This window comes from Camelina sativa, chromosome 20 (genome assembly GCF_030686135.1).
Source record: "Camelina sativa cultivar CO46 ecotype springtype chromosome 20, ASM3068613v1".
Lineage (NCBI taxonomy): Eukaryota > Viridiplantae > Streptophyta > Magnoliopsida > Brassicales > Brassicaceae > Camelina > Camelina sativa.
This window is the reverse complement of record NC_141899.1, coordinates 31624199-31636528: the sequence shown is the minus strand read 5'-3', so window position 1 is coordinate 31636528 and position 12330 is coordinate 31624199. Positions and strand designations below refer to the sequence as shown.

Sequence of the window (12330 nt, the reverse complement as noted above, 5' to 3'; positions counted from 1 at the left end):
GGAGTGATTTCTACACCGATTTTCTCGTCAGAATTATGGGGTTCCGATGAGATTGTTTCTCGTATATCCTATGTGAGGATTAGGAATCCGGGTGCGGTCGTTTCACATCTAAAACTTTTGATGTTAGTAATAATTGTCATTAGGTTAAGGTTAACGGCTAAAGGTCACCGATAAATGGCATAATTGGTACAAATAAGTATATTTTGAGAACTATGTTATTGAAAGAATCTTACGCTACGACACAATCTTGACTAAATATTTATGAAGAAGAATTTTTTGTACAACATCATATATCATATATACTGTTATGAATGTCAAAGAAAAATCAAAAGACACACTAAAGTCAAGAATTCATATTGCAAGGTTTTGTGATTGGTTTAATTTGCATGTATTAGGTAGTTTGTACTAGGGACATATGTGTAAGATAAACCTCGAACTAGGGAAGAAGTGACTTCTAAAAAAGTCCTTCAATCTTATTTAGAAACTTACACAAAATCAATCTTCCAATAGAGAAACTCACTTAGGTTACTTAATCATTAAAATAATTAGCAAATTTAGGAATATTAAACATAAATTTAAAATAAGAAATACTAAACATATTATACATAATTCGGAAGAAGATTTATTGATGGGTTGCACCAAATTTTTGCCAAATATGCTCAATCAAATCTTTTTTCAAACGATTATGCATTTGTGGATCATGAACGGCATTTCGAATGCCCATCAAATTATGTAGATTTGTTTGTCTATCTGTAGAATACGATAGATCAACCTGAGAAGTTCCGCTTCCTTCTCCGTGATAGAACTCTGATGGTTCATAGAAATTGTAGGTATGTCGTTCGTCTTCCACTATAATGTTATGCAATATGATACATGCTCTCATTATTTTCCCTATTTTCCCTTTATCCCAAAAAAGTGCTGGATTCTTCACGATCGCAAATCGTGCTTGCAAGACTCCAAAGGCACGCTCTACATCTTTCCGGCATGCTTCTTGACATTGAGCAAAGAGTTTAGCTTTAGGACCACGTGGTAGTGTAATTGATTGGATGAAAGTTGCCCAGTTGGGATAGATACCGTCAGTGAGATAATACGCCATTTCGTATTGATGTCCATTGACAACATATGAAACTCTTGGAGCTCGGCCCTCTAAAATATCATCAAACACCGGTGAGCGGTCCAAAACATTGATATCATTTAACGTACCAGGTGGTCCAAAAAATGCGTGCCAAATCCATAAATCTTGGGATGCCACTGCCTCTAGTACAATTGTTGGTTTTCCAGATCCACGTGAATATTGTCCTTTCCATGCAGTTGGACAATTCTTCCACTCCCAATGCATACAATCTATGCTACCCACCATTCTGGGGAAACCGCGATGTTCTCCAATATTCAGTAATCTTTGGAGGTCTTCCGCTGTAGGTCATCTGAGATAGACATCTCCGAATAGGTCGATGACTCCGTCTACAAATTTTTCAAGGCATTTGTGTGCGGTTGTTTCAGCTAGTCGTAAATAGTCATCCATCGCATATGCCGAACATCCGTATGCCATCATACGGATAGCTGCAGAACATTTTTGAAGTGCGGAAAGACTGAGCCTTCCAGTAGCATCTCGTCTTTGTCTGAAGTACGGGACTCCATTCTCAATAGTACTGACTATGCGTTCGAACAATGGTTTGTTCATTCTAAAGCGACGGCGGAACATAGCGGGAGTGTAAGTTGGATTCTCACTAAAATAATCATTCCATAGTTGAGCATGGCCTTCTTCGTTGTTTCTATTTATGTGCACTCTTCGGAATATTGGAGCTGGTGGTTATTCCTCTTGAGTGTAGTTGTACTGAATCCCTTCCACTATACTATCAACTTCCTCCTCTACCATTTCATCAACTTCATGATCAGAACTCCAATTAGACATTAGTAGTCAAATATGGTTTTGAGTATTTAGCAAGAAGAAATAATAACAAGAAATGAGAAGAAGAAAAGAGAAGAAGAAACGTTGCAAGAAAAGAGAACAAGAAATGATAAGGAGGAAATGATAAGAAGGGGATGCTATAATAATTCTTTGTTTTGTTTTAAGGAGGAAGAAGTGAAAAGAAGAAATGAGAACAATGGTTTTAAAGTCGCAAATGATATTGATCATGAGCCTTCAATATATAGACCTTACAAACATTATCAATACCCATTCACGGGTTACAAACATTAATACAACAACCCAAAACACATTCACGGATTGCAAACTTATCTGTTCAACAAACAAAAGCCGACCACACTTAAACAAAAGAGACACCCGTTAATGGCACTAAAAAATAACCAACACATTCACGGGTTCCAAACAGAACACATCAATACAAAAAAAAAGACAGCTTCCATTCGACCAACATGCTTCCAAACAGAACACATCATATGTCGACCAACATGTTTCACTTCAGATGCCAACGAGACTGCTTCACATGCTTCATATGTCGTCCCTCAAACCTGAAACAAAAGAAGAAGACAAGTATAGGTTTATGTTAAACACAAAACAAGACAAGTATAGGTTTATGTTAAACACAAAACATAGCAAAGACACAAGAGTTAAACCTAAATGTTTGTCAACATTTGATCAAGGAGTTTTTCTCTAAGTAGTACTTCAGCGGGTGTTAGTTCACTCTTGTTAAGTAGGCTGTCTAACAATCTCATTTTGCCATGATGAAGTTTGGCCGCCTGTTCTTGATCCTTCATTGCGATTATCTTATCCAACTTATCGACAGAACCATCCGGAACATCACTACTAACTGCTGGTTTTTTTCCTTTTTTCTTGGCAGCTTTAACCCCCGGAGGCCTCATCTAATCTCCACCGTTGCTCGAAGTAGCTGCGAATTCTCCTTCAGAAGCAAGCTTAGTCCGCTTATTGCCACATTCTTCATGGCGTTCTGTGATCCATTTCTGATCATTCTTCAGTTCTCTCCAGAAATGTCCTAGCAGAAACGGCTTCCTCATGTCATTTTTGTAAAACTCATACGCCATTCTCAAAACATCATCTTCTGATTCTCCACTTCTCCTTCTTGTACTCGCTTGTGCGTAACACCCAACAAACTTGTTGACTTTGTGGTTTATCTTACTCCACCTTGCCTTACATTGTGTAGTCCCTCTTTTGTTTGAACTGGTTCCTCCAATATGAGCTTTGTAATAGTCTGCAACCCTATTCCAGAAACTATTTTTCCTCTGCTCGTTGCTCACCACTGGATCTTTGCTTGTGTTTAACCAGGCACTTATTAGATGGACATCCTCTTCTGCACTCCATCGCTTCCTAATTCCTCTGCCTCCTTCTTCATCACTTTCATCTGCCGTAACGTCCAAACAGTCTTCAGATTCAGATGTGGGAGTCTGGTTAAGAGGCTGTGAAGAGAATGGATGGCTAATGTTTAATGGCTGAGAAGAGAATGGGTTACTAAACTGAATAGTCTGAGAGGATTGGGTGGAATATGGAGGAATAGTATTAGCGGAACGGTTGGAGTTTTCTTGAGAATTCATAAGATCAACAAAATTTTGATCCCAAAAATGGTAAGGGTTGCTAGGATCCATTGTTTAGGCTAGTGAAACCGAAAAAGATAGGCTGAGTGTTAGGTTTGGAGAAAATAATGTAAGAGTTTAGGTTAGTGTTAAACAATGATCGTTTATATGTACCCAGTGTGGATGATGTGTGTTTTACAACTAAAGGTTATTGAGCAAAAAGGTAATGAGTGGTTAGAAGAAAAGAGATATACTTTTCAGTATATCCCTATGACTGGACAACTAAATCACTTTTCAGTAAATCTCTTTCTGTTATTTGATTCCAAAAGCTGATGGTTAAAGTCAATAGAAAATTTAAATACAATCATTTACCCTAAACCTCACACCAAACAAGAAACGAGTTTTGAAAACATAAAACACTTTAGCTTTGAAACAAACCAGACTTAAAAACTAAAACCAAACTAGACTTAAAAACAAACCAAACTCACCAAACTTAAACATAAAACACTTGGGCAAACTCCAATCTCAAACCAAACTCACACCAAACTGATACCAAACTAGACTTAAAAACAAACTGACACAAAACCACACATCAAAGCATACAACAAACGGGATTTTTATTTATTTAACACCTGACCAAACACAATCTCAAACCAACCCCAAACAAAGTTATAGTTAAACAGAAAACTCAAACTAGACACTTATTCACACAAATTGTTTATACAGAACATATAACTAATTTATACAAACATAAAACATTAAACCATACCTTTTCAAGTGATACCTTGCAACCGCTGTGTCCACTGCAACAACACAACACTTTTTGCCATTCCACCGCTGTATCCCGTTTATGATTAGCTCCCAAAAAACAAAACAAAAGAGTCATAAACATCACACACTTATTCATGACATCACAAAAGAGTTATAAACATCACACGACCAATATCTATGTAGAAGAGCAATATTTAGAATACCAAAGAACCAAATCAAGAGAAAAATAAAAAGGATAGATCTTTAAAAGAGAAGTGATACCCGGAAGAGGAGTATGATCATCCAAGCTTCGTAGCTGCACAATGAATCCTGAAAAGGAGAAAGACTACTAGTCAATCAATACTGATGATCAAAAAGAAAAAGTGAGCAATAACTAAATCCTCTTGGTGCTTACCATGAACAAAACTAAGACACGAAACTTTAAAACTCAAAGATCAAAACAGATCAAAACAAACTTCTCAACGTGTTCTTGAATCCTACTCATTAACAATTCTAACAATCTACTCATCAATTCTAACAATTCTACTCATTAATCCGAAACCCTAACAAATAAAAACCACCGGAGATTAATTACAACAACATGCAACACCTCACACATAAGAAGCCGAACCTTCTCATCTCCGATTTGTTAGCCGGTGGTCCGAACCCTCCCCTTCAAGCCTTGAGAAGAAAGCTCCACCGTCGTTTCTCTGTGAGAACCGAAGCGTCTGCCGAGATGGACAAGTGTTTGTGATCGATCATCAAGCTTCTTTAGATGCTCAGCTTCTACCTTTGCATAAGCAATGCAACCAAAGATCCTAAGATGCTCGATACTCGGCTTTCTTTCTCTAAGGCATTCATATGGAGTTTGATTCTTTAGAGCTCGAGTAGGAACTCTATTGATCAAGTATGTTGAATGTCTTACAGCTTCTCCCCACAAATAATTTGGAACATTCATTGCCTTAAGAATGCTCCGAGTCATCTCCATCAATGTCCGGTTTCTCCTCTCAACTACTCCGTTTTGTTGAGGTGTGTAGGGTGCTGTAAGGTGCCTTCTGATTCCATTTGCATTACAAAAATCTTGGAAGTCTCTTGATGTAAACTCTCCACCTCTGTCTGTGCGTAGAGTTACAATCTTCTTGTCACATTCCCTCTCGACAGGTGCTTTAAACGATTGGAACTTCTCAAAGGCTTGACTCTTCTCTTTGAGCAAGATTGTCCACATATATCTGGTGTAATCATCCACTATTACAAAGATATACTGATTTCTAGCAAGTGTGGCTGGTGATATAGGTCCACACAGATCAGCGTGTAACAACTCCAATGCTCGAGTAGACCTATATTGAGTTGCATTCGGAAAAACAAGTCTCATCTGCTTTCCTACCAAACATGATTCACACAACTCTTTCTTACCTGTGATTTTAGGCATGCCTCGAACCATCTCTTGTGTGGACATAGAGTTCAACGTTGTGAAACTGATATGACCAAGTCTCGCATGCCACTTCCATGAATCATCTTCAATCCTCGAGTGTAAACAAGTTGGTTTGCCTATCTTTAGGCTGATCTTATACAGTCTATTGGGAGAACGAGTTACTTTGACTAACAAGCATCCATTAGGATCACGTAAAGTGAGATAATCCGCCCTTATTCTCACATCGCAGCCATATTCTGTAGCTTGTCCTAAGCTAAGAATATTGCTCTTCAACACCGGAATGTAGTAGATGTCTGTTAAAAGTCTCTGTTCTCCGTTTTTTCCTTCAAAGAGGATCGATCCTTTTCCTCCAATGCTGACACAAGATCCATCACCAAATTTTACGGTTCCTTTGATATTCTCGTTTAACTCAGAAAAATATCCTTTCTCTCCTGTCATATGGTTGCTTGCACCATTATCCAAATACCAAATTCCATCTTCTCTCTTGTTTACTTCGTACTTCTTTGGAATCACCTTCTCCTCATTTAAGTACACAATTTCATGCATATATAAGGCTGTATCTGCTTCCTCTGTCTCGTTTTTGTTGAGTTTTTGTTCCTTTACGAACTTCACTAGACAAACAGAGGCAAAGTGTCCTGGTTTCTCGCATCGGAAGCATATAATTTGAGATCTGTCCTTTTGATCTCTATCTTGAAAATTTCCTCTTCCTCGTCCTCTGCCTCTGTTTCCTCGACCACGCCCTCTGCCTCTGCCGCGTCCTCTACCTCTACCGCTGTCTCTGTCCATATTTGAGAACAAGAGGTTTTGTTGAGTTTCTTGTGCTGCTTGCCCGTTTATACGAGCCTCAAAAGCTTTAAATCTCCCAATGATGTCTTCAAAACTAGTCTTGTTTAGATCTAAGACTTGTTCAAGAGAAGCAATGAGGTGTATGAATTTATTGGCGGGCAGGCTATTTAGAAACTTCTTCACCAACTTTGGTGCATCAAGAGGTTGACCTAGAGAGGCTGATGTCGAGGCTAACTCTGATAACTTACCTGAGAAGGTATCGATAGTATCTGAGTCTTTCATCTTCAGATTCTCGAATGCAGACATTAAGGTTTGAAGACGAGCTTCTTTGACGCGTTCTACTCCTTGATTTATTGATTTGATAGCTTCCCAAATATCTTTTGGTGAGTCTTGTTCACCAATTTGCAGAGTCAGGCTGTCTGGTATAGATTGGTATAACAAAGCTGTTGCAACGTCGTTCTTCTCTTCATTGTCCGTTCCAGGCTCGATTGCAATCCAAGCTTTGTGAACTCTTAATGTTGCCTTCATCTTCAATGTCCAGACGGTGTAATTGGTTGAGTTCAACATCGGACATTGAACTGCGGAGGTTGACGTCGGCGTCTTCTCTGATGGTTTCGTCTCAGCCATGATTCGTATGAGCTCTCCTTACCCTAGGATTTGCTCTGATACCAAATAAAGAATCAATAGCACAAAACCTTAAAGCTTGAACAAAGAATCCTTCCTTTATTAATGTTTAGAAAATCTTCTCAAAACTAAACACAAGCTCTGTTTTTCCTTATGATCATACATCCTTCTTATGATCTATATTTATAGGGTTCTAGTCTTCCTTTTCTAAAACCTACTAACTTCCTTTTTAGTTTAGTATTACAACTTTTCCTTTTCTAAGTAGATTCCTAATTCCTTTAAGGATATCTATTCTAGAACATTCTAGAAGCTTAACCAACAGAATCTAGCTATCAACGGGAAAAAATCAGAAACATTAGGCACTCCTAAGAGCCTAATTATTTCAGAAATAACTTCTTTAAACTTTGTTCCAACACTTTCCATTTCCTCTGCTTTCACCGAACATCCCCATAACATATTCATCATGAGATTCATCATCGCCAAAAAGATCTGGCTCCGACTTTCACCGGTGATTCTTCTTGACCTTTCTGGTACAAGTACCTCGTTCTTTCCCGAATTTCTTTGCGTCGAAGCTCGTAAAAAGAATCCAAGGTTTTACGGTTAAGAAGCTTGACAACGTAAACTTTTCTAAGCATTCTATATTCGGCCCCATACGGTAACGAAACAAGGTCGATACCGCCATAGGTAAGGGCTCGGCCTGTCAGAGGGATGTCATGGTTTGAGAAATTGATGTCTTGGTCTTTCAAGATCTCTCGAGCTAGTGCTGGAGAGTTGACCACTACGGTTAGTTTTGAACCAAGATTGAGTTTGAAGATTGGACCGTGCCTTTGAGCGAGGGTTGCGAAGTGTCTGTGAAGCTCCAGGTCAAGAAAGGGAAAGTTTCCGACAATAGGTAACCCTCGCGGTCCAGGCGGTAGAGGTGGATCTGGCAAGCGTTTCAAGAAGTACCATAGAATCGATAAGATAGCTATGAGAACGACAGTTGCGTAAGGTGTGACAATCAATATTGTGTTTTCAGTGATGAGAGTTGAAATCGGAAACATCGTTTACATCTGTTTGTAGAAATTATGAGATGGACTTAAATTGTTGTCCCTATATATAATGATGGTATTGTATACGGTTGCAGCGGTACATCATCATTCATCTTCACATTTAAGCAGATGATATAATTTCATCGTTTTTTAAATCGAAATGTTTATTGTAAATATATATATATATATATATATATATATATATATATATTTTTGGCAAACATGATAATGTATTTCTAAGGACCCAAATTTTGAAGCCACTCAAACAAAACAAAACAAAATCCATGAAATGAGAGTGTGTGGGTGGGCATTTCGGTTAAACTTCGGGTTCGGTTTGGGTTCGATTCGGTACGGTTTATTCGGTTTTCATAAAACTCTAACGAAATTCAACAAAACTTTGTTTGGTTTAGTTTGTGTTTGGGTCAGTTTATGTTCTGTTCAGTTTGATTCGGATCGGTTTATGTTCGGTTCAAAAAATTAGTTAATGTAACAAACAAATTCATTGTCCTTTGATATCCTAAAATAGTCAACAAGTTGTATAAGTTTAATAATTCAAATAAACCATGAAAAAAGGAAAACCTACAAAAACAACCATATTAAAATCAAACGCCTAATAACTAAAAGTTCCGTAGAAAAAAAAATTTGAAAAAACCAGCAACAACAACAGTGTAACATAACAATCTTCCAGAAAAGCAGAGAAGAGAGGAAGTGAGGAACTAGATATGAATTTGCTTTGATGTCCATAGAGTTTAACACTTTAGAACATAAGTTAAGAAACAATTAAACCCAAAACCCAATTCTACATAAATTAATTCATTAGAAATGTAAAAAAAAAAAAAAAATCAAACGTGTGCGAGAGGTAGCAAATGCAATTGTGAGATTACTCGTGAGATTACATATTTACAAATCTAATTATATTAATTAACATAAACACATTGGGCTATCGGTTCGGTTCGGTTCAAAACCGAACAGAATTGATGTATCAGTATTTTATTGGTTTTTAACCATAGTTTTTACATTTGTTTTGAGTCTTTTATTGAATCAATATATGCTTTTAGAGTCTTTTTAGCCTTTTGAGAGTCTGTACAGGTTTTAGGTGACTTTGGAAGGAACTGAGTGTTTTGGGGATGAAGACAAACATCTGAAGCCAATTTGGTGAAGACTGATCGAAATAGCAAGCAGATGGAGCAAACAGAAAAAAGCATCCAGGATCGGCTGATCCGCATTCGGGATCGACCAGTCCCGTACCCGAAACAACTTTTTATTTTTCGCTTTAAACCGACTATTAGGGTTTTATTTTGATAGCTAAGTTAGAGGCTCGGCCTCCAGAGACATAAGCTTTTATTTTCTGAAACTATTTTTATTGAGAGCTAAGGGAGAAGATCTCTAATCCTTCTTGACACTTTGGAGAAGATTTCTAAACCCTATTTTCTATTCTTTTGCAATTCAATTATGTTTTCTTCATCTTTGATTTTTTGTTTCTGCTTCTCCATGTCTGAGTAGTTTCTCAATTGGGTTTAGAGTTTCAGAAGGGTTTCTATGATTAATTGATGCTAGGTTTGTTAGATTTGGGATTGATCTATTTTTTTCTTCATATATTGTTGTTCTTAAAGCTTAAACTAGATTAGCTACCTAGTTTATGATTGTAGGTTTAATTCATCGGGGCACCAAAAGTGTTGTTGAGTTGCTTGAAGAGAATATAGGTGAGCAAGGTTGACCTTAGCCAACAGAAGTTGAAGTTGAGGCACCTTGTGAACTTATCAAACCTGAACTTGTTAATGCTTGCTTGATTTGCTGGATTCAAACGGAAGTTTAGGATTTAGTAAATTCATTGCTTAGATAGTTATCGCTGCGGAAGTAGGATAGCTTTATAAACATGATTTGAGTTCAAGAATTGTGTTTAATGCATCCCTATCTAATCATCTAAATTTTGATCATAATCCCTAATGATTCCCTGCACCCAATGTTTTCTCTTTTGATTTAAAACACTCTTTTATTTACTGCTTTGTTAGTGACTTTCAAACACAAAATTCTTTTGTCTTAGCTATATTTGATCTTGATAATTTCATAGTGCAACTGCTTGGTCTATGTGGATTCGAACCTGAAGTATTACAACGATACCACTAGATCTTGGTGGAATACACAATGGGTTTTAATTGACTTTTGATCAATTTGGCACCGTTGCCGGGGACCAAAACGTTGTCTTTGAAATTTTAGATTCACGTTTAGTCTAAGGTTTATTTTACTTTAAATTACTGATTTGTTCTTGTGTTCTTCCTCTTTTGTTTAAGGTGTATGCATACAAGGAGCCACAAAAAAGCTGATTTGTGTATACTAGGAAACGAGGAGCTAGCACGACTGGAACGAGAGAACCGAAAAGCGAGAGCCGATTCCGATAAGATGGCCGAAGACAATGAAGAGGTTTGCCAACCCAATCCACCAGCAGCTATCGTTCAACATCAGCAGAGGCACGTTCAGCAAGAGCAAAACGAAGCTGAACCAAATCAGCCAGCAAGGGAAACCACCTTGAGGGACGAAGAAGCTCACAACAGGCTATTTAAGAATCGGTCTGCGATTCAATCTCCTGCTCCTGCGAGACAAGATTATGAGATCAAGCATAGCCTGATCAATTTGGTCCAGAATCGTGTGTTTAATGGATGAGCATCAGAGAGCCCTCTAGACCATATTGAAGCTTTTGAGAGATTGGCTAGTATGACAAGGTCTAATGGAGTTCCATATGATTACCTCATGTTGACTTTGTTCCAATTCTCTTTAGGAGGTAAGGCTATGAGATGGCTAAATCTCTTGGACCGAGGATCACTTACCACTTGAGAGCAATGTAGAGCAGCATTTCTAAACCACTTCTACACTAAGTCACGATCAGCTATGTTAAGGAGCAAGATCACTACCTTCTCACAAGGTGGTACAGAGTCTTTTTGTAAAGCGTGGGAGAGATTCAATGAGTATATGAGGGACTGTCCTCATCATGGCTTTTCACAAGAGAATCTTATGAACATCTTCTATGGAGGAATTTACCAGAAGTACCAGATGGCACTCGATACCGCCAGCAGAGGAGATTTTCTACTAACACTGCCGCTGAGGCAAACCTCTTGATCGAAACCTTGCAGCGAGTAACAGCAATCATAGTCATGAGTATGATCGTTCTGTGTGTGTTGTTAGCTCCTTGAATACAGATGTTATTAAGAATCTTACTGCTAAGGTAGACCTTCTTTTGAAGAGAGATCAGCTAGCTGTCAACATGTGCGACGGGCAGACGGGTGCGTATCAGCAAGTTGGAGTAAATTCAAGTTTTGAGGGGACGGAGGAGTTGAACTATGTAGGAGGACAAGGGAGCTATCAGAATCATGGGTTTAATCAGAATTATAGAAATCATCCTAATCTCTCTTACATAAGCACAAACGTTGAGAATCCTCAGGATCAGGTGTATCTTCCACATAATCAAAAAGGTAACTTCCCGCAAGGATTTCAGAACAAAGGTGCTGTATTTAATAGCTCAAATGCCCAAGGATACCACGCTCCATCTGCATCTCCACAAGATAACAAACTCGAATTAATGATGCAAGCACTATCGAAGGGCCATAAGAAAAGTTCTGCTGAGATTAGTGTCAAGATTGATAGCATGTACAATGATTTGAATGGGAAATTTGAGAGGTTGAGTTCACGTGTTGATTCCATTGATAAGAGAGTCTCTGCTATTTCTTCTAGCTCTAAGAATAAAGAGTCATGCAATGCTATCACACTCCATGGTGAGATTGAAGATGAGCTGAGTTGTGTTGTGATCAACTCATTTGATTTCCGCAGAGACGAGATCGATCAATCCTGAGACTAGACCTGTTGGTCCCATCTATTCTGATAATTCGAGTCTGATCCCCAGGGAAGTTAGATCGACCGATCCCCCTTATAGATCGGTCGATCCCGTCGTTGTTGCAGAGTCTTTCTCAAAAAATTCCAGACTGACTGCTCCTTCTGTTGAACGACCGCTCCATGCTGCAAGAATGGGGATTTACGACTCCTCTGCTCCTAATACGAATACCAAGGAATCAATTCTTGTGGAACCAAAGCCCTATGGGCCAAAAATTCATTTTCCAAGAAGACATGAAAAGAGACCTCTGGATGAAAAGAAGTATGCTCGGTACAAAGAAGCTATAAGTGAGTTCATCTCTTTGTTTAAAAAGGTTTACAATGATGTTGTGGTTG

General features: G+C 38.3%; 1 protein-coding gene and 1 non-coding gene across 2 annotated transcripts; both read right to left on the bottom strand.

Moving 5' to 3' along the window:
- Positions 1 to 7554: 7554 nt before the first annotated feature.
- LOC147919705 (flavonoid 3'-monooxygenase CYP75B137-like) lies at positions 7555 to 8124 on the bottom strand. The gene has a single exon (XM_087504063.1). The coding sequence runs from the start codon at positions 8122 to 8124 to the stop codon at positions 7555 to 7557; it is 570 nt and encodes a 189-aa protein (XP_087360189.1).
- Positions 8125 to 10998: 2874 nt separating this feature from the next.
- LOC147919704 (small nucleolar RNA R71) lies at positions 10999 to 11105 on the bottom strand. The gene has a single exon (XR_015594285.1). It is a non-coding gene; the product is annotated as a small nucleolar RNA R71 (small nucleolar RNA).
- Positions 11106 to 12330: the final 1225 nt, after the last annotated feature.